The sequence below is a fragment of the Pagrus pagrus genome, assembly GCF_965226575.1.
Source record: "Pagrus pagrus genome assembly, chromosome: 14".
NCBI lineage: Eukaryota > Metazoa > Chordata > Actinopteri > Spariformes > Sparidae > Pagrus > Pagrus pagrus.
Window position 1 is genome coordinate 16,857,808 of NC_140198.1, and position 22,720 is coordinate 16,880,527.

General features: G+C 41.7%; 2 protein-coding genes across 10 annotated transcripts; both read left to right on the forward strand.

The window, feature by feature from the left end:
* Nucleotides 1-66: 66 nt before the first annotated feature.
* fam76b (family with sequence similarity 76 member B) lies at nt 67-5,648 on the forward strand. Its single transcript, XM_084374571.1, has 10 exons — nt 67-615; nt 1,439-1,503; nt 1,599-1,653; nt 2,176-2,331; nt 2,413-2,597; nt 2,765-2,815; nt 2,924-3,001; nt 3,088-3,223; nt 3,305-3,406; nt 4,564-5,648. The coding sequence occupies exons 1-10, from the start codon at nt 529-531 to the stop codon at nt 4,651-4,653; spliced, it is 1,005 nt and encodes a 334-aa protein (XP_084230697.1). The 5' UTR covers nt 67-528; the 3' UTR covers nt 4,654-5,648.
* Nucleotides 5,649-7,040: 1,392 nt separating this feature from the next.
* taf1 (TAF1 RNA polymerase II, TATA box binding protein (TBP)-associated factor) lies at nt 7,041-22,031 on the forward strand. 9 transcript variants are annotated; one of them, XM_084373661.1, is made up of 42 exons: nt 7,041-7,369; nt 7,784-7,898; nt 8,014-8,137; nt 8,223-8,339; nt 8,569-8,691; nt 8,947-9,188; nt 9,314-9,529; nt 9,629-9,871; nt 9,952-10,201; nt 10,845-10,952; nt 11,062-11,229; nt 11,689-11,834; nt 12,138-12,245; nt 12,364-12,537; nt 12,626-12,799; nt 12,989-13,093; nt 13,319-13,519; nt 13,602-13,743; nt 13,903-13,959; nt 14,298-14,428; nt 14,527-14,607; nt 14,697-14,846; nt 14,939-15,058; nt 15,243-15,418; nt 15,506-15,738; nt 15,827-16,034; nt 16,631-16,802; nt 16,978-17,189; nt 17,297-17,405; nt 17,487-17,585; nt 17,698-17,875; nt 18,000-18,067; nt 18,161-18,283; nt 18,382-18,474; nt 18,602-18,686; nt 18,792-18,859; nt 19,344-19,460; nt 19,794-19,901; nt 20,101-20,196; nt 20,616-20,835; nt 20,979-21,150; nt 21,470-22,031. In XM_084373661.1, the coding sequence occupies exons 2-42, from the start codon at nt 7,785-7,787 to the stop codon at nt 21,690-21,692; spliced, it is 6,054 nt and encodes a 2,017-aa protein (XP_084229787.1). In that variant the 5' UTR covers nt 7,041-7,369; nt 7,784; the 3' UTR covers nt 21,693-22,031. The 9 variants fall into 9 exon arrangements, with proteins under 9 accessions (XP_084229787.1, XP_084229788.1, XP_084229789.1 ...); XM_084373662.1 differs by having other exon boundaries at nt 16,631-16,796; XM_084373663.1 differs by having other exon boundaries at nt 11,689-11,816.
* Nucleotides 22,032-22,720: the final 689 nt, after the last annotated feature.

Below are 22,720 nucleotides of genomic sequence, written 5' to 3' on the forward strand. Positions count from 1 at the left end.
TGCGCATTTCAAAATGTGAATCCCGCGGACGGATGTTTTGTCGCGATAGGTTTCCTTTCTTCTTCTGGGAGCCCTCAGCCACTTCCGGTTACATGACGACGACGCGACGGCGTCGATACAAAAAAGAGAGAAGGAAAACAGGAAAATACATTTCTTGGCGAGAACAGTGGAAACTTAATAGAAATAGCCAGATCTATATGAACGGATTGCCCATGTGACCGCGTCACCAACGATCGACATTAAGTTAGTCTGAGCGGCTAACGTCCGAGCAGTGAGAGCTACCAGATATTTTGAGTTTATTGTTCTTCGCCTTCTCCCTCCAGCTAAGCTATTTCTGTGTTGCCCTACCTAGCCGAGCTAGCTAACGTTAGCTAACGCTGGATGCCAACATAGTGTGTGTGTGTGTGTGTGTGTGTTCTTAGCTCTCAATTAGCAAGCGGCTAGAAAGGAAACGGCACCGTTAATCCGTTCAGTTTGCAGCCGGACTCCGCTAACCTCTTCTAGCTCGGTGACATTAGTTGGGCGAGAATGGCAACGTCGGCTCTGTACGCCTGTACGAAGTGTAACCAGCGGTACCCCTTCGAGGAGCTGTCGCAGGGCCAGCAGCTGTGCAAGGTAACGTTATTTGTGTCTGTGTGTGACCACAAACAATCCAGAGAGTGAAAGTGTCCGAGTGTTATTTTCGACTGGATGTGATGGTGTAACGACGGGCGGCAAGTTAGGCAGGCTCAGGTTATGTAACAGGGTTTTATCTTTCCAACCTGGAAGCGCTGGTACAGTAACCAACCTTGTTTAGATCATTCCTCCCGACCATGTTGTTTATTCAAGAGTAACGTTAATAACACAATAATACCACCTGCTAAATGTGGATTCACCAAGCACTAAAATCACTGCCGTCAGTGCACATACTTGCCAACTTGTTGCTCTTGTGGAGCTTCAGATGAAGAGCTGCAGCTGAGGAACAGACATTTTTAATAGAGGGGGCAGTCTCAGAGCCTTGATGCAATAACAAGCCCTCTGTTCCCACATTTTTTTTTGCCTCACTGTAAGTGTGCACTGATTTTTCTTTTTATATATACAAAGTGGAAAGAGTTGTCCCTTTGAATACTCATAATATTTTTGCACAGGATAGTTAAAGCACAAGGTCAACTGATGAACAGTCACTATAGTGCGGTTTCTCTATCAAGGTTTTTCAAATATTAGAGAATGGCAGTTAAAGTCACATGGTAGTCTTTATTTTCTGCATTCACCCAAATAATCAGGTGTTGGTATTTCCACAGATGTTGTAGCCACGAGGTGTTTTTACAACAAACGTCCAGATTGTGGTTATATTTCACAGCTTGTGGTTTTCCGATGTGTCCATTTTGGAATTTATTCAGCAGCCTTTGCCAACAGACGCTCACGAGAACACTGACATTCCTTTGCTTTGTCACCACAGGAGTGTCGCATCGCACATCCAATAGTGAAGTGCACATACTGCAGATCTGAGTTCCAGCAGGAGAGGTGAGATATATTCAGCCCCACTGATGAATTTCAGTGTTTATTTATGCTAATAAAGTGAACTTCTTTGGATGTTAACCCCTGTTTATTGTTTACAGCAAAACCAATACAATCTGCAAGAAATGTGCCCAGAATGTCAAACAGTTTGGAACCGTGAGTACCAAGTTTATTCCCTGATAAACCTTTTACTCTGATTTTCATCCACTGATAGAAGTCGCACATATAACATGTTAGTGTGTTTCTGCCTTCTCGCATGAAAATGCCTACTTAGAGGTGTATATGTATATGTATATGTATATGTAAGAATTGGCTTCCTCTTGATTCATATTGAAAACAAATAGGGGGCTGCAAATCAGCAGAATATCTAACTGCTACTAACTGAAGCTAGTTAGTTAGCACAGTTAGCCATGCATTTAGCAGTCCAGGATAGGAGTACGGATCCCCAGGGACTGTTGTTGTTTACAGGATGGGCTAGGGCTAGCTTGATAGCATGCTAACTTCTGTTGATATCTGCAACACAAAACATGAATGTCATAATGTCAAAACTGTTATTTCTATACAATCTGTTTATGACTTTCGTTGGATTTTTTTCTTTAATGGTTTCAACTAAAATTCCAGCTATTTTTCTGTCAGTCTAAATTTCTCTAACATCACATCTTCTGTCTGTCTTTACAGCCCAAACCCTGCCAGTACTGTAACATCATTGCGGCTTTTATTGGGACAAAGTGCCAGCGTTGTACTAACTCAGAGAAGAAATATGGACCCCCACAGACCTGTGAGCAGTGCAAACAGCAGTGCGCCTTCGACCGCAAGGAAGAGGGCAGGAGAAAGGTATGAACCGTACACACATAATTTGACAGCAGATGTGTTAAAGCGAGTCTCATGAACCACTGTCTCCTACCTGTCTTACAGGTGGATGGGAAACTGCTGTGCTGGCTCTGCACTCTGTCCTATCGCCGTGTCCTGCAGAAGACCAAGGAGCAGAGGAAGGGCTTCGGCTCCTCCAACTCCTCCTCCCTGAACGAGAAAGACCACCACTCCAGACCTCATCACCATCACCACCACCACCAACACAGACACAGCAGTTCTCATCACAAGTATGTCATCTGTTGTGTCACTTCTCCCCCTCATAGTGCCTGCGATGCCGAGCCAGACTGTTGATTTTTAGAATAATGGAGAGATTTGTGTCTGTTTTGTGCCATTATGTGGTAATGAACTTAGATAATTGGATCCAGGCAACTCACAGCTAACTTATCGTTCGCAGGCTGAGTGGGAGCTTGAGTCCTGAGCAGGAGCAGGGACTGTGGAAGCAGAGGTAAAACTCTTCCTTTTCATTTGAACCACTTAATATACATCAGAAAACAAAGCATCAATTGACTTGTCAGGCACAAATTGTACATTGACGTTTTGATTTTCTTTGCAGCCATAAATCGTCTTCAATCCAGAAGGAGACTCCAAAGAAGAAACCAAAACTGGAGATGAAGCCATCCAACGGGGACAGGTACAATAAGTATTGTAATTGTTTGGGAAAGCACGAAGTGTCACATTTATTCTCCTGGCCTCAAGCTCTTTCCTCTCTCCCAACAGTAGTTCCATCACCCAGTCGATGGATTCTGGAGGAACAGACAACTTCATCCTCATCAGCCAGCTGAAAGAGGAAGTGATGTCACTGAAGAGACTTCTGCAGCAGAGGGATCAGACCATTCTGGAGAAGGACCGCAAGGTAGCACCTCGACAATAATGAGTCATCACTGTTGGTTTTCTTACGTTTTTTTGAAGTATTGATTATTAAATTCCTCTACAGCTCACAGAGATCAAAGCCGACTTTCAGTACCAGGAGTCCAACATGAGAGTGAAGATGAACCAAATGGAGAAATCACACAAAGATGCTATGGAGCTACAGCAGGTAGGAAACTACATATGCACAAGTGACATGTCGCAAAGTGCCTGTAGAATATTTGGGGAGAAAGATCTTGTGTTATTTAAGTGCAGGACTGGTGGTGTAAAAAGAAAAAAAATGAATGATCAGTCTGCACTCAAAAACATGCAATCTGTATTTACTGTAGGGCTGCACCATTATGACACAATTTGAATCAAGATTCACTAACCTTGGAAACCCCACATGTGGGATTCTTAAATATAATTAAACTTTATTAATTAAAACAAATGTCGTATAACAATATAATATAGTATCTTGCATCTCTTTCGGCCTCTCCAAGCACTGGAACTGTAAAAGCACAAATAGACGCACATCAAATTTCAATCAGCAGCTGTCTTACCCAAGTTTTTACAAACTACTCATTTCTATATTTATAAATACTTTTATATATACGTGGTACAATGTTATAGGTCATATGGGTTTGAAGAAGTTTAGAATCCAAATGATTTCTCACATTAACTAACACCAGCTTACTAATACCAGCCTATTTTATCTGCTCTTAAAAGCCCAGTACAGACACCCTCAAGCAAAGCTAGTCCCATCTAAATCTCCCTTCATGAGATTATTGTTTCAAGTACAACATTCATTTGTATATAAAAACACATTGTATTATTATTAGTTATATCATCAGTGTCTGGTCCTGTATCACACTTGTGTGCCATGTATGTGTTAGTGTGAAACTCGGATGAATCACTTGTTGCGTAAGTTTTCAGTCTGTTGTTATGGACACGAATGGGTGCATCATTTGAGCCATTTCCTGTCTAACTCTGTAGAGGTAAATTTTCATTGTGGTTGTTTTGTAAGTGTGACTCTGTGGTGGATGTGGTCTGTGTGCGCTCTGTCTTTGACGCACCAGATGGGTTTATATAAGTACAGTCAGCAGTTAAGGAAACCCATGTAGCTTGTAGCACTTGATGAATGATGGCTACCATAAGTGATTTGTAATAACTTCTTTCAAACTGTAATGTCCTAAAGACAGCTAATGTGCTTACTGCCATTAAAATCACAGCCAATTCAAGTAAACTGCAATGTAACTATGAATTGTGATACCACACTACGGTGTTAAGAATAAGTTCAGGATGATGCATGTCATTTCTAACACAGTTTATCATTTGTTTCCTCAGTCCAAGAACAGGGAGCTGATGAAACAAGTGGCTGCCCTCTCTAAAGGAAAAAAGTTTGACCGGACAGGAAGCTCTCTGCTGCTGCCCTAACAATAGGCCGGCCAGCGGGTAACAACACAGAACGGCTTCATTGTTGTAACACTGTGAAAGTCTCCCTCCTGTGTTTCCTCATTGCCATCTACATCGATTATTTCTTAATTGGTAAAGCAAGAGACCATGTTGTACATGGCAATCGTTGAATCAAAGAAACCTTTCTCTAAATGTCAACATATTTTAGATATTTTATGGCGACTTTTCCACTGGATCCTAGGATGTGACTTTGGGTGGAGGTGGAGGATGGAGCCCTCGTTTTTAACACTGCCGGGCCAAAACTAAAAGCATGGTGTGCATATGTGGATAGCATTCTGTCGACTCAGTGTATCCACTTCATTTTTATGGATGTCATGCAATTTTATTTATTCAAATGTATTTCTTAGCTTTTTTATTTCCTCACAACATACTAAGAGAATATCCCACATTTTGGGGTTTTCTTCAATAGTGATTAGTTATATTTTTCTAAATTGATTGTGGATGACAAGTTCTCCTCAACGGAGACCCTGCGCAACTTTACAATGTATGCAAACGTGGGAAGGGTGACCACTGAGCTGCTGCTCAACAGTAGAGTACTCTCTCAGTAACAATTCATAAAACAACCAATGAACACTTTGAAAGGCTGTCAGATTTTTGCTGTTTCTCTTTAGTGGAACGATTGTAATACTGCATGATTTTACTGCCAGACACCGGTTGGCATTGTGGTCGGACTTCTTTTTTCCCCTCCTTGTAATTAGTTTTTTAAGAATCACTTGTAAATGTATTACTGGGGTCAGCCATTGTATTTAAACTATTGCTTGTATGTGTTTTAGTGAGTACAGTATGTGTATGGTAAGGCCAGTTGAAATTAACATGTCTGTAGAAGATGCTTTTTAAAGGAACACACCTGTCACCTTGCATTATTGGGCTGGTTTCATACTGTGGCGTCCAGGATCACTTTTGTACTTTTTTCCAAACCAAGTGTTTTAAAACTATTAAAACTGGCTAAACTGTTACTGTGTGCTTGTTTTTATTGAACATATAGCTGTTTAACTTTTTTAGATGTGACATGTTAGGTGTTTGGGACCTCTATAGTTATGATATAGTAGTATAAATATATATCTTCGGTAAAAACATGGTGCTTACATTATAAATATGTACAACAAACATTCAATACTAAGATGTGTGTTTGAAGATTGCACTTTGGTAAGAATCCTCCCAAATAAAAATATCGTTTTTGGATCCATAGGCTGACAAACATGTTATATACACTCACTATTATTATCAATTAATATAATGTTACTTCAGGACGCACGCTTCAGTCTAGAGAGGTTAATTAAAGAAGTAGGACTAAAGATTTGAGATTTCTTATATATATTATGTAAACAAACCAATATATTTTAAATTAGTGCATTTAGGTTGAGGGCTTCTTAGCACTTTACAAGTACAAGCACAAATACAATAAGGAAAAAATACCTTTTAAGTAGTTTATATTATGTGTTGGGGAAAATATCCTCACTGGAATATTTCAAAGAAGCTCTACTGTAGCTGCGAGACAAGGAAAGCTGCAACAACCAGCAAGAAAAGTTTTCAGTTTATCCCCACATGAGGGTGCCCTCAGTAACCACATTTATTCATTATTTAAAGATCAGCCTATTTTCAGCAATGTGACCGGCTCATTCAAGAGCATTTTGAAAAGGGTTACTTTGCTAAAGAAGTAGAATTTTATAATCCTAAAATTAACATTTCATCCTTCAGTGTATCACAAATATTCAACATCCCAACATTTGGAGATACATACATGTTATGGCTAAAGATGTTCATGTGTATACATGGTTTTCAATGGACAGAAAGGGGATGGAAAAGGTCATCTGAGAAGTGACTAGTAACTAAAGATGTCAGACAAATGTAGAGGAGTAAAAAAAAGTAGGCTACGATAAATGTAGAGCAGTAGGAGTATAAAAAAGCATAACATTGAAATACTCAAGTAAAGTGCAGTACTTGGTTGAGTGTATGCTGAGTTACAACCACCGGCGTCCCATCATATGACCAATGTGTGCACGAATTCACAGTGAATTGTTACCATTCACTGGACATTGAACACAACTGCTAGCTACAAAGCATACCGTGAAATGCATCACCTCGGAAGAACAGGAGGATTTTAGGGAAAATACAACTTTATAAAGAAGAAAATGAAAGACTTTATAGGACAATTGCGGGCAGAAATTCACCAAATGCAGTGGCGCTCTGTTATGTTAGGCTGTATTGCAAAATAATACGTCTGGATAGTCCGCTTCTTTGCATCTCCTTCTTTGTGCTAAACGTGACATTATTACCACGTTACGGGGAGTGCTTGAACGCCTCACCCTGTTCATCCGGGTCATTTCAACACTAGCTAACTAGCATAGCAGGCGGTGGCGGTACTGAAGTGCTCCCGACATACACAAATAAAAACAAAAGTTTATATCGAAACAGCGTGTGCAAAGAATGAATTAAAATAATCTATGCGTCTTTTAATTTTGACATCGCAGAGTCGCTACAGGCACACGCAGAACATATGTTTACATAGATTTCAGTTAACGTATTACAAGTTATTTTGTCTATCTAACATTAGCTAGCTAACTTTGCTTGACTGAGCTGCTAATGAATCGTAACGTTACTTAACATTAGCCTTCAGCTGATACAGCAAGCTGGCTAAAACCCGAGCCTACAATATCTGAAAGTCAGGTCCCGAAAGGTAAGTGTAAGTTGCATCTTAGACAAGTCTGATAGTTTGTTTTCACCATGTAGCTACAACCTAGCTAAAGGTTAGCGAACGAAGCTAGCTAAGGCTGCACTCAGTTACATGTTTAGGTTTCGCCGTTACAGAGCTTAAGTTCAGAAATTGACATTCAAGAGGTTTATTGTAAAGAGACGTTTTTCTAATCGAGGAAAATTACATGAAATGAATATCGTTATCAAAACCTCAGCAGGGTGCAACCTTAGTAAAGCACAACTACTGTAGCTACAATGTTGTGAGATTCAGTGTGGGTGCGTCAGACATGCAGGATCACTCAAGGACCACAGTGATGTCTCTCACTAACATGTAAATCCATTCAGGATAAGAAGATGGGCCAAATGACTAAACTGTAGCTAATTGTTATCTATCTAGGATGTCGGACTCCGACAGTGACGACGACCAAGGTCGCCCTTTCTCGCTAACTGGCTTCCTCTTTGGAAACATCAACGAAGATGGACAGCTAGAGGATGACAGTGTTCTGGACAATGTGGGTGTACACCAAACTCATTGAATTCATGCTTTAAATTATATACACAGGACTGTTTTCTACGCTTGGTACGATTACTTAAATCTACATTCTGTTCTGTGTCTTATCACCCCAGGAGTCCAAAAAGCATTTGGCTGGTTTGGGTACTCTGGGTCTGGGCTCACTCATCACAGAGATCACTGCTAATGAGGAGGAAGATCAAGAGGAAGGCAGAGACTCTGGTAGTGTGGATGCAGCAGGTCAGGTTCAATATTAAAGGCAACTTTGCAGTAATTTTGCTAGGCACAGGATGGGCTTTCATTTTCGGTATTTCTCTTCATCTAGGCTGGGTGAAAAGTACTGACGATGCAGTTGATTATTCTGACATCAGTGAGGTTGCTGAGGATGAGACAAAGAAGTATCGTCAGGCCATGGGGACTTTGCAGCCCAGTAGGAAAACAGGTGATCAACCTACATCCCTCTTTTTTTCCTTTTTTTTTTTTAAAGAAATCTGAACTAATTTCATTTTTATAAAGATATTTTTAGTCCAAGCAACTCTTTTTGTATTTTTTTCCACTGTGTAGCATTTCAGTTTTACCATAACTTTTATTCATCCCTCCCAAGGATTCAAAATGTTGTTAAACTTTGTGTTAAGGTATATCATTTATTTTAAGATTTTTTTTTATCTTAGATGATGAGGACGACTACGATGCAGACTGCGAGGACATTGATTCAAAGCTCATGCCTCCTCCACCACCGCCAAGTCTTCCAACATCTGCTAAGAAAGATGAACCCTCCCCTCAGAGCACAAATGGTGAGGACATTTTGACTTATAATTAGTCCCTGTAGAGAAATTTCCCTTTTCCACAGAGGTTTAACCTGTTTACAGAACTGCTATTCTGGAGCCTTTAAGGAAGTGAAATCACACAGGTTTAGTTTGACTCTGAAGAACAGATACTAAACATGATCATTTACCAACAATAGTATGTTCCAGTGTTTTAGATCACAATTATCTGAGGATGAAGTTTGATTTTCTTTACTTTACTGTTGCTTCACTGTCTCATCACAGTTGGAGAAGAGGGTGATGGCATCATCCTTCCCTCCATCATCGCGCCATCCTCTACTGCTGATAAGGTTGACTTTAGCAGCTCCTCAGACTCTGAGTCAGAAACTGACCGTCCCTGTCAGGGCTTAGGGGCTGGAGGACCCCCAGATAGACTCACCCTCCCTCTTGCTGGCATCATGCAGAAAGATGCCGCCAAAGCGCTGCCAGGTGTCACAGAGCTCTTCCCAGAGTTCAGGCCTGGAAGGGTAAAGCATCATTACAGACACAGTCCTGAGCTGAAATGTATCATTACACATGTTAAAGGTTTATTTCATCATCATTTGAAAATGAAGGGGTTCGCTAACACCAACTGTGTTGGATGTATTACCAGGTGCTTAGGTTCTTACGGCTGTTCGGTCCTGGAAAGAACATGCCATCAGTTTGGAGGAGCGCCCGCAGGAAGAAGAAGCGGAAGCACCGAGACCCTCAGCCGGGGACCCCTCCTCCAGAAGGAGAGCCTACCGAGCAGAGTCAGGAGAAGACATCTGGATGGATTTACGAGTACGCTGCCCCTCCACCCCCAGAGCAGTGTCTCTCTGATGATGAGGTAAATATCCCATGGTAGTGTTTTTATAGTACTAGCTGGTAGTATTCTGTCAATATGCAATCGTAACCGGTACCTCACACGCTTTTCTGTGCTGCCCAGATAACCATGATGGCTCCAGTAGAATCGAAGTTCTCGCAGACTTGTGGTGATGGAGACAAAGAGGCCGAGTCTCGACCTAAAGTAGCAGAATGGAGATACGGTCCAGCCCAGCTGTGGTACGACATGCTCGGCGTCTCTGAGGACGGAAGCAACTTCAACTACGGGTTCAGGCTAAAAGACGAGGAGTCCAGTGAGCCTGAGAAGCAAGACGCACCTCAAGAAATAATAGAGACTGCCCCTGAGGTATGCACATGAACATCTGCAGCCATAACACGAAAATTACACTGAAAGTGTTGCTGATATTGTGCATGATGTATCTCTAGATTCTAAGGCAAGACAGCAATGATGGAGACAATGAAAATAATGATGAAGAAGATGGAGATGGAGATAAGAAGAAACAAACCCTTGAGAATGAGCTCTTCCTGATGGTCACTCAACTGCAATGGGAGGACGATATCATCTGGAACGGGGAGGACATAAAACACAAGGGCACCAAGACTCAGCGAGCCAGTCTGGCGGGGTGGCTGCCTTCTAGCATGACCCGCAATGCCAATGCTTATAACGCACAGCAGGGTAAGACCAGGAAATACAAATACAGACTTAAATAGCGCTGTTGTTGTTTTTGCAATGCAAATAGTGTACAAAACCTGAAAGACATTGTAGCAGCAAAACACATAGGCAGCTAACACCTCACAACATTCTCAAAGTGTCAGTGTACAGTGGTAATGATGGTGGAGCAGAGTGCTGTTATATTTCATGTGTGTAGAGCAAATGTGAAACTGTTTTTGAACATTTTAAAGACCAAAGGACTGAGAAGAAAAAAGATCCCTGCCGATATCAAAAATGAATCCTTCTTTTAAATACTTAAAACAAAGTTGAGGAGTAGCCTATACATCAAGAGAATTGTATCAGTTTGGCAACTAATTATTATTTTCATTGTCAATTCTTCTGCATAGAATTTGTTTAAACGTGGATTTGGTTGATACAATTATCATCACAATCTCCTTCACATTGCTTTTTGTCCAGAACACCAATATAGTCATTTCACTAGTATGTAAGACAAGGAAAAGAAGAAAGTCTCCACATCGGAGAGGTTTAAACAATCAATGTTTGCCCTATTTTGTTTAAAAAGTGACTTTTACAAAGAGCAGACTATCAACATAATAAAATTGTTGATCAATTAAAAAACATATTCTAATGTGTTTTAATCTTACAGGTCTGACTAGAAGTAATTCCCAGTTGGTGCCACCTACGCCTCCACCCATGCCCAAAGTTTCTTCAATCTCTGGCTCCAAGCGGGAAAAAAACAGCCATGATAGTCAAGGTGGGGGGGTTTTTTTAGGTTGCACTACAAATAATAAATCCACCAGGTCTTTTTATCTCACAAGCTGACTGCTAATTTTCTGAATTCTTTGATTTCTATCCCTTCGCAGCCTCTCATGAAGAAGACTCTCCCTGGTTCTCCATTTTCCCCATTGACAACGAGGAGTTGGTGTACGGTCGCTGGGAAGATAACATTATCTGGGATGACCAGGAGATGGATCACCTGCTAATGCCACCTGTTCTCACACTGGACCCCAATGATGAAAATATTATCCTAGGTATATTCATAATTCCTTTATTGTCGGGCTTCATCATTTCTGTTTGGCTTTTTCAAACATCTTGCTTTGGAATTTGATGTAAAATACACAGTGTGACCTTTCTGAAGATTTAACGGTCTTACGGGGACATCATGTTTTTGGAAGCTGAACAATAACAATAACAAGGAGATGGGATTACTTTGCCATTTTCAAACAAAATATACATTTATGTGCGTACATGTTTCATTCATTTTGCAGCGTTCGTTTTTTATATGATGGAAACAATACACTACACCCCTGTATCATCTCAAAAAAGTGCAAATTCTGTAAACCAGTATTGCAGGGACTACAGGGGATCTGTATTATTGGTGCCTGAAAGAATCATGTTGTTACTACACTGAGATGCATGGCTGCAAGCCATACATGTTCATGTTTTTATTTTTAGTCTGCTTACTTTGACAAACTATTTTCCTATTGTAGAGATGCCCAATGAAAAGGAGGAGATGACGTCGCACTCCCCATCAAAGGAGAACAAGAAGGAAACGGCAATCAAAAAGAGCCGCATCCTGCTGGGGAAGACTGGAGTGATAAAAGACGAGCCACAGCAGGTACGCCGCCTGATCAGGGTAGGCGACGGCTCATGCTTGATTATATGAAATAGCAGATTACAAGGGCTGCTTCTGCAGTGGAGATGTGGGTCATTTGAAACAGAAAATGGTAAAATATGCCTCTTATGATGAAGATCAAGGCCTCATGATAAAGGAACAGATTATGGTGAAATGAAATTGAAAGAATACATATGCCCGAGGCGATTAAATTCTTCAATATCAGTGCTGTGAAATTTTGGTATTCTAATAACTCATTTCAAAGATAGAAAATGTTTGACTAGCATTACCTTTATTGAATAAGGTTTCTTTTTCTCAACTCAGAACATGTCCCAGCCTGAAGTGAAGGACCCCTGGAACCTCTCCAATGATGAATTCTACTATCCTAAACAGCAGGGCCTGAGGGGGACCTTCGGTGGCAACATCATTCAGGTACCCACAAAAATAAAGACAGAGTTAGAGTAGATGAGAGCCATAACAAAGCCATAACTTGTGAAATGTAAAAAGTTGAAGTGAAGAATGTCATTTCATTTCCTGTCCTTTAAAACAGCACTCCATCCCCGCGCTGGAGCTGAGGCAGCCCTTCTTCCCCACTCACATGGGGCCCATGAAGCTGCGGCAGTTTCATCGACCGACTCTGAAGAAGTACTCGTTTGGCGCTTTGGCTCAGCCCGGTCCCCATGCTGTCCAGCCGCTGCTCAAACACATAAAGAAGAAGGCCAAGGTGGAGCCCTGCTTACAACTAGCAGTATTACTCTATTACGATGGTTTACTGAGTGTATGTGTTAAATTTGTTTTGTGTGTGTCTATAGATGCGAGAGCAGGAGCGGCAGGCGTCAGGAGGTGGAGACATGTTCTTCATGCGAACTCCACAGGACTTGACAGGAAAAGATGGAGATCTGATCCTGGCAGAGTACAGTGAAGAATATGCCCCTCTCATCATGCAAGTGGGCATGGCCACCAAGATCAAAAACTACTACAAAAGGGTGAGTCTAATCCTTGTCCTTTTTTACTCTTGATTTCTCCTCTTCTCCTTCTTTTCCTTTTCTTTTTAAAAAAATGTTGTAATTAGTATTTTCTAGAAATAGTAACTGAATGGTTTAGTATATTCCACTTGTCACTTGTTTGTTGGATAGAGTTGTTGAAACACATTATGGTGTTACTGTGTTCTTCAGAAACCTGGAAAGGATCCTGGAGCACCCGACTGTAAATATGGAGAGACTGTGTACTGCCACACATCCCCGTTCCTGGGTTCTCTGCATCCTGGACAGCTGCTTCAGGTCAGCAACGTCAAAACGTTTTTGAAAATGTATTTTGCACTTCCACTCTGAATACCATTTTAACAAGGAAACATAAGGTATAAAAAGTGAAAGATTTAAAATATAAGAACATAGATACATTAGACAACACGAGAGATAAAGAAAAACAAATCAGATTAAATGTCAAATGAGGAAAATGTTTTGTCATCATGGCTAACAATGAGACATTATGTCTTTTTCGCTTAGGCTTTTGAAAACAATCTTTTCCGCGCTCCAATCTACCTGCACAAGATGCCAGAAACTGATTTCTTGGTCCTGCGAACGAGACACGGCTACTACATCCGAGAGCTTGTGGACATTATCGTAGTTGGTCAGGAGTGCCCGTTGTATGAGGTTCCAGGGCCCAACTCCAAGCGAGCAAACACTCACATCCGAGACTTCCTACAGGTATGTTTATTTGCCTCACCTCTCCCAGAAACCTGAGTTGCCGTCGTTGCAAGTGCTCACCTGTCACATCTGTATTCTGTAGGTGTTCATCTACCGCTTGTTCTGGAAGAGCAAAGATCGGCCCCGGAGAATCCGCATGGAGGATATAAAGAAAGCTTTCCCCTCTCATTCGGAGAGCAGCATCAGGAAACGACTAAAACTCTGTGCTGACTTCAAACGTACAGGTAGACCTCCCCGCCCTGTGCATGCACCATTGCAGTAATCATTATCATTGCTGGACTAACCCTTAACCCAGTTGTGTTGTATTAGGGCAATGTTGAGGTTACAGAGAGTGTTGTCTGAAGCCGTGTGAGCTCAGCTGTGTGCGTGCCTTGAATTGACAGACAGGAATCTGAGCAGGGAAAGAGCTTTTTACACCTGCAGTGGATTTTACTGTGCAGGTAAGATGTAGTCTGAGGGCAGTAAGGACACAAATGTGTTGTGTTTACATCAATAATTAAGCGCTGTGCAATATAACCAAAATCTAATATCCTGATACGGGTAATTTCATATTCAGATAACAAAGCATATCATGATTTGGCACTTTTTCCTCTAAATTCAATGAATTAATAGTTTATATAGAATTATCACACAGAAAGACCTTTTTGTTGTTACATTTTGAATTACATACTCAACAAATAAAAAGTACTCTCTACTTTACTGCTTATAATACGGCAGTCAATAATCTTAGAGTGAGGTTGCAGGTAAGAGAAAATGTCTAACAGTATCCTCTTGCCAGGGATGGACTCTAACTGGTGGGTGCTGAAGCCTGACTTCAGATTGCCGACAGAGGAGGAGATCAGGGCCATGGTCTCTCCGGAGCAGTGCTGCGCTTACTATAGCATGCTGGTGGCAGAGCAGAGACTCAAGGTAACACTGTTTTTTCCTCTAAATCATTTCAGAAAGAGTATTATTGAAGTGAAGAGTATTGTTGCACGGCTTCACTACAAATTATTCTACCTCTTTAGGATGCTGGATACGGTGAGAAATCCTTCTTTGCTCCAGAGGAAGAGAACGAGGAGGACTTTCAAATGAAGATTGATGACGAGGTATTGATCCAAACCCTTTTCAGCCAGACTTGAGACAAAAAACAGCTCTGAAGATTGTCACTATGCTAATCCTGTCTCATACATCCTAGGTGCGGACAGCTCCATGGAACACAACAAGGGCCTTCATTTCTGCCATGAAGGGGAAGTGCCTGTTGGAGGTCACAGGTGTGGCTGACCCTACAGGCTGCGGAGAAGGTTTCTCCTACGTCAAAGTGCCCAACAAGCCCACTCAACAGAAGGTCTGACCGGCTAAAATCAATGGTCTTCCACCACATACTCTGCTTTGTGTAAGTACAGAGGGTGAAATCTTTGATCCTATGCTTTTTTTCAGGATGACAAAGAGCCACAGCCCGCCAAGAAGACGGTGACGGGAACAGACGCTGACCTGAGGAGACTCTCACTGAAGAATGCCAAGCAGCTGCTGCGCAAGTTTGGTGTTCCAGAGGAAGAGGTAAGACTAAGACGAAGGTGAAATGCTGATGAAGGACATCATTTATCTACTCGGACAGGAACATCTGAAAAAGCTCTGCTTGCAGTTATGTGTTTACACAGTTTTGGAGGTTTGTTAATGTTTAAAAATGCAAGAAAGTTCTTTCAGGCTTGTTAAAGTGATTGTCTGTTTGTATGTGCGTTAGATCAAGAAGCTCTCACGTTGGGAGGTGATTGACGTGGTGAGAACCATGTCCACAGAGCAGGCGCGTTCAGGCGAGGGACCCATGAGCAAGTTCGCCAGAGGCTCTCGTTTCTCTGTTGCTGAACACCAGGAGCGCTACAAGGAAGAATGTCAGCGGATCTTTGACCTGCAGAACAAGTGAGACACTTATTCAGGTTTATATGTTAATAAGGATTCTGTCTGAACACACTTTGAGTTTGTTTCCTTGTTGCACCCCCACCACAGAGTATTAGAGTCGACAGAGGTGCTCTCCACAGACACCGACAGCAGCTCAGCAGAGGACAGCGACTTTGAGGAGATGGGGAAGAACATTGAGAACATGCTGCAAAACAAGAAGACCAGCTCGCAGCTTTCCCGTGAGAGGGAGGAGCAGGAGCGGAAGGAGCTGCAGAGGATGCTGATGGGCGAGGAGAGCGATCGTGACAACAAGGGGCGCAAGGAGCGGCGCAAAGGCTTGTGTGAGTTTCTGAAAGTCAGAGTGCATTAAGGACATGTTTATAATGTTTGTGTTTGTAACTGTAAGCTTTATGTCTCTTTGTTCTATAGCCAGCGCCTTATCCACCAGCTCCCACAAGGATGACGACACGTCCTCTGTCACCAGCTTAAACTCCTCGGCCACAGGGCGGCGACTGAAGATCTATCGCACCTTCAAGGATGAGGACGGCAAGGAATATGTCCGCTGCGAGACAGTACGCAAGGCTTCAGTCATCGACGCCTACTTGAGGATCAGAACCACCAAGGATGATGATTTCATGTGAGTCATAAGACATTTTTTAAAAGTCTGCTCTGCAACTTTTATAATTGTTTTAATACGGCTGACAACATCCATTTAAAAACATATTGTTAAATGTTTAATTTGTGCCTCTCTATGGCCCCTCTTCCACCAAAAGAGCTTAGGTCCTCGAAACGAATAATCCATTCAGGATTATTTGAACTATGTCAACATGTTCATGTGAGCAGAACTGTTGTAATCAAAGATGCGCCATCAACAGAGGGTGTCGCACACTACACAATGACCTGTAGAACAGGATATGCCCAATTTGGTTTGCACTTTCAGCCAAGGAACTACCTGCTGTTTATGGTTCCAACTGGGAATTAACTTTTCTTCATCTGAACTGATCGATTTTTGGTCCAAATTGCCTGAACGGTTCAAAAGAGTATGGATGTCTGAAATACATCAAATTTTAAGCAGGTCAGCTTGAAGTTGCTGTATTTTCTACAGTGAAGATGAATTAAGCTTATTAAAGCTAAAACCAGAGCTTATTTTGTGCCAATTAATTGGGTCCATCACAAACTCAGCTGACCCAGTGAATGTAAAACAGCCGGTACTTTGTGTCTTTGTGGTTGCAGACGGAAGTTCGCCCTCTTTGATGAGCAGCACAGAGAGGAGATGAGGAAGGAGCGCCGGCGTATTCAGGAGCAGCTCAGGAGGCTGAAGAGAAACCAAGAGAAAGACAAGATCAAGGGACCCCCAGAGAAGAAGGCCAAGAAGGTCAAAGAGAGACCAGACCTCAAGGTAAAAGTAAGCCTGCTGATTCGCTTTTATACTCTCTTTTACTTTCTTTACCAGCTCTTTGGTACACAGCTAAATGCAAACCTATGACAATCAATGTATAGTATAGTTCTTTCAGTATCATTATCAGATAACACAGGCAAATTATTGGTCATGTTCCTTAATGTTTGCCTGTTTTCGCTAGCTTAAGTGCGGCGCTTGTGGAGCCATCGGACACATGAGGACCAACAAGTTCTGCCCGCTGTACTATCAGACCAACGCCCCTCCTTCTAACCCAGTCGCCATGACAGAGGAGCAAGAGGAGGAGCTGGAAAAAACAGTCATTCACAATGACAATGAGGAACTGATCAAGGTGGAGGGCACCAAGATCGTGCTGGGCAAACAGCTCATCGAGAGGTAACAGATTATCCTCAATTCTCCTCTCCTAGCATTCAAAAAAGAAAAATGTGTCCACTTTGTTCTCTACCTCCTGCAGTTTTTTTACTGTTTTATTTCTCCTACAGTGCTGATGAGGTGCGCAGGAAGTCTTTGGTGCTCAAGTTCCCCAAGCAGCAGCTCCCACCAAAGAAGAAGAGACGTGTAGGCAGCGCTGTGCACTGCGATTACCTCAATGTAAGCAGTGTTTCGCAGCCTGTTCCAACACACTTCACACTGAGAGTCCCGTAAGCTGATCTTTAAAACTTTTTTTCACAGAAACCACACAAGGCCATCCACCGAAGACGCACTGACCCCATGGTGACCTTGTCTTCTGTGCTAGAGAGCATCATCAATGACATGCGGGATCACCCCAACGTAAGATCTATCAGGCACACATCCATCTGCCTCAACAACATGTCAGTGTACCCATTCGTCTTCTTCACTCTTCTGTTGTCTCACCTTTACTCCCTCTGCCTTTTCTCTGCAGACGTATCCCTTCCACACGCCAGTCAATGCCAAGGTGGTGAAGGACTACTATAAGATCATCACGCGGCCCATGGACCTGCAGACGCTGAGGGAGAATGTACGGAAGCGAATGTACCCGTCTAGGGAGGAGTTCCGTGAAGCAGTGGAAGTTATCGTCAAAAACAGCGCCACCTACAATGGTAAAGTTATGAGTACATGTTTATGTCTTGAAAACAGACTCTTACACTGGTGTCAGTTAGACGATCAATTTCGATCAACCCACATCAAAGTGTTCAGACAAACTCTTGTGTTTCCATCCACCAGGTGCAAAACATCCAATAACACAAGTAGCACAGTCCATGCTCGACCTGTGTGATTCTAAACTAAAAGAGGTGAGTGTTAACGGGAATGTTTTGTCTTATTTCACATCTTCCTGCCCTTTTCGCTCCACATGAACCATTAACCCTCTGTTTTTGTGTGTGCAGAAAGAGGACAGGCTGGTGAGGCTGGAGAAAGCCATCAACCCCTTGCTGGATGATGATGATCAAGTGGCCTTCTCCTTCATCCTTGACAACATCGTGACCCAGAAAATGATGGTGGTGCCTGATGTGAGTCATCCCACCTTACCCTTTTCAAACAATCAATTTGAGAAAGCTGATCAGTTCACATGCAGAATAAGTTACTGATCTGTCTCTCTTTATTACAGTCGTGGCCGTTTCACCATCCTGTCAACAAAAAGTTTGTGCCCGATTATTATAAGGTGATTGTAACCCCCATGGATCTGGAGAGCATCCGCAAGGTAAGAGTCACACAAGGTGTCATCCTTCAAACATAAATACTCACTTTGATATTTTAAAAAGCAACAATACAAAGAAATTTAACACAAAATATCCCTTTGTGTTTGTTTGTATTTCATGTTTCAACAGAACATCTCCAAACACAAATATCAGAATCGAGACGCATTCCTGTCAGATGTCAGTCACATCCACACCAACAGTATTAAGTACAATGGTAAGAGTGTTATCATCACTGTTACTGTGACCTCTGAGGTTGGTCTTATAAAAAGTGGTCGTAAAGATGTTTGAATCACAACCACCCATTGTGTGTCTTTCACAGGTCCAGACAGTCCGTACACCAAGACAGCCCTGGACATCGTTAATGTGTGCAAGCAAACTTTGGCAGAGGTATGATGTTTCTTTTAGTTTGCCTTTTAAATAGCAGGGGAAGAGTCATATTAATTATTAATGTTACTTAATGCACTAAGTTGCATTGTGATGGGCTTTACAGTGTTATCAGAACAGTTCAAAAGCAATGATGCGAGCAATGTGAAGAGATTTTGTAAAAATGCACATTTATAATAAATTCACACTTCACACACCCTATTAGTTATGAAAATGCAGCGTTATTAAAAATGCAACGTTGGCAGTGAAGACTTGTTTGTTACTTTGTGACACATTTTATTAAATTCCCATCTAATTTGCACACACACTTAGATTAATTTCAGACAATGACAACATATATTTTTCCCTGCTTCAGGAAGAAGTTTATCTCTTCAGAGTGAAATTTGGAAAATTATTCCATATGGACTTTCTAATAATTCATAGTATATTTATGAGCAGGAAAAACATCAGTCAATGTTGTAATAGTTGCCTGTTTTTGTGCCTCCAGTATGATGAGCACTTGACCCAGCTGGAGAAGGACATCTCGACTGCTAAAGAAGCAGCTCTTGATGCAGCAGACTTGGAGTGTTTGGACCCAATGACACCTGGACCGTACACACCGCAGGTAGGAGAGCAGCCAGGGCCCCGTTTTTGTTTACTAGCTTGGCGAATGGTGGTTTCCTGGGTATCTATGTCTGGCTGCATTGTCAATAGACTTTAGGCCTCTAGCTGTTTTTAACTTGCCACTTACCCTTGGAGCAGTCTCCTCGCCACACCTTGTAGTGCTCCCAGCCCTTGTATCTCTTCACCTGTTCTCTGCACTAACTTTCCTTTTCCAGACTTTTATCTCTACAATCTAGTTTCCTCACTGTAGTGTTTCCTTTCTCCTTCACTCCTGCCATCTTGTCCTGTCTCTCCATTTGTGTGTGTTTGTGCCGCTCTATGTGGTGTTGGCCAGCCTGCTGATCTGTTTGACAGCGGTGCTTCAGGGAGTCTGCCTAGAGAGCCCAGCAGCCTGTTCTCTGAGGGACCTCTAGTGGTTGCTCCAGAGAAGAGAGGGGGGCAGGTATGGAGAGAGACAGAAACGAGGCTTGCAACTATATGCCACCCCTCTTCAAACTATGCTCAGAGCACCCAGCTTCATTACAGGCTCATGTTATAGTTGTTTCTGACACAATAAAATTACAGATAACATTACAGTGTAAACTGAGAGTAGTTCTTTTGTTTTAAGAGTGTTCTCAGACTTTAATTATCTTACACATCAGGGTCGACATCTCAGAAGACCCGGGGAGGAAGAGTCAGATGTGGATATTGAAGGCTTTGAGGAGGAAGATGATGGCAAACCTAAGACTCCTGCTCCTGTAAGGCCATATTGATTTATTGAAAGGTTATGCTGTTGATCTAAAGTTACCACTGCTGTACAGTTAAACACAAGTTGCTTCCAAGTGCATTAACTATATCATAATTACTTGAATTTTCATGTCATGCCATTGTCTTGGCCTAAAAGTCTCATTTAAAAGTTGGGTGACCTGATTCATTTGAAATGGGTGATTTTTTATTAAAATGATTTGTGTATATTTATTTAATTCTCACTCCGTTTTAGGAAATACAACTGTACAATCATTTTCTTTCTAAATGTTCAACTTTTGTGTGTCAGACAGTAAGTTCCCAAAAACTTAAAAAATATTTAATTTTATTTACTTACGTATTTCCTTACTTTTCAGTTTGCTTACTTCAAAGTTATTTGTCAATGATTAATATGTCTGTGGTGTCTTTTTAGGCAGAGGACGCAGACGGAGATCTAGAGGACGATGATGACGAAGAGGAGATGTTGCTGCCCCTGCGCAGGAGGTTGCATGACCAGGATGAAGAGGAGGAGGAGGAAGAAGAGGATGGAAGGTTGAATCGCCCGGCCCAGGCCAGCGTGCTCTACCAGGACCTGCTCATGTCTGACGGAGAGGACGATGCCAGCGAAGAAGAAGGCGACAACCCTTTCTCCTGTAAGTCCGCCTGCAGCACTGAAACAGTGACAGATATACTAAAAAATAGAGCGATTTATAAACAGGGAAAATTAAAGGAGAATATAAGGCCACTGCATTATTGTGTTACAAATGTTCACTTTGTCGTTGTGTGTCCTCTACAGCCATACAACTGTCGGAAAGCGGTAGCGACTCTGACAGAGAGTTGGATGTGCGACCTGCACCCCCACGGAGGGCTCAAGACACAGCTCGCATGGGCATGGAGCAGGAAGAGAGCATGATGTCATATGAAGGGGACGGGCCTGATGAGCCTCACATGGAAGACAGCAATGTCAGGTACAACTGGTCCAGGAGCCAAAAACAGTCAGATCATTGAAGCTTAGCACAAACGTACAAGCGCTTTTTTACTCTTTTGAGAATTCATCTTCATGGAAAGTAAACGTTTAGATTTCTATCTTCATCTAGTAAAACAACTTTGTATGAGTAATAACTGTGTGTCACTAGACAAGCTATTACAGCATGTAAATACATTAAATGGTGTTTAATAGCAAAATAGAGAAAATGGGGTTTGATTGCATTAAAATCATTAGAATCTATGATTCTAACTTGAAACGCTTCTTATCGTCCTGTTTGACTTCCGGCTCTACTGTTTCAGTTACGGCAGCTACGAGGAGACAGAGAGCCGGAGCCAGATGCAGCCCTCTAGCATGGGAAACGGAGAAGACTACGGCATCAGCGAGGAGGAGGAGGAAGATGAAGAGGATGAAGCTCGGAGGAGAGGACCAGCTGTGCTCTCACAGGTCCAGCTCAGTGAAGACGAAGAGAGCGAAGAGTTCAGATCTATAGGAGGAGACAGCGACATGGACTCTGACAACTAGTTCTGTTTTCCCTTTTTTTATATATATATATATACGTAGAATCAAGAAAACAATGTTTATAGTTGCAGATTTAAAACTGAGAAAATGAGATATCTCAGAAGAAGAATGTTTTGTACATTATTTTGTAAATGATGGTTAATGTTTATAGCTTCCTTCTGTACCTACAGTATAGGTGAGAAGACAGCACATTGTACATTGCAGTTTGCCTTTTATATGTTGAGTGATTCTTGTGTTACCATGACGTATACTGCTTAAATTCATTCATACCCTGCGCTCATAAATGATTCATTGACTTGGTCGTTTCTACCAAACTGACTCATTAAAAAATAATTAAACATACTGAAAATGAACAAACAGCTCTTTCTTTAAAAAACATCACATTTTAATAATTTAGTGTCTTTTATTTCTACTTCTTCCTCCATTCTGGTTCAGATGTGTCTTTACATAGTGATGAAGAAATGCCACTAGTGACGACCTCAGTTTATTTTACCCATGATCAATACAGATGCTTTGTGTGAAGTCACAAATCAAAAGGCGCATAGCAACTTAGCAAGTAAAATGCACGGTAAAATATGATTGCGTTTGTTGACCGTGTTCAGTGGAGGAAAATCACGTCAGCCATTTTGAAATGTCACCACAAGAACAGCACAGGTGTAAGTTATGTCGTTAAAGGCAGCTTTTTGTTTAAATGAGCCTATTATAGAGCCTTGGCATTGGGCATGTTGGCTCGCATATGAACTAAAGACTTTTTTCACAATCTCAAATATTTGTTTCCAATAATAATGTAGAAAATACCAGGAAATGGTTAGAAACCCAAATATATTGACAAAGATTTGAATAGAAAAAAGCTTAAACAAATAATTTAATAACAGTTGTAGTGGACACTTGAATTGGATGGGGCCATCATGAATGTTTTTGGTTACACCGGTAAAGTGGTCCATCACTTACATTAAAATAATACAGTTTATAATCATAAGGTATAAACAGTATTATTAATCAATATAAAGACTAAACTGTAACACTGTGAG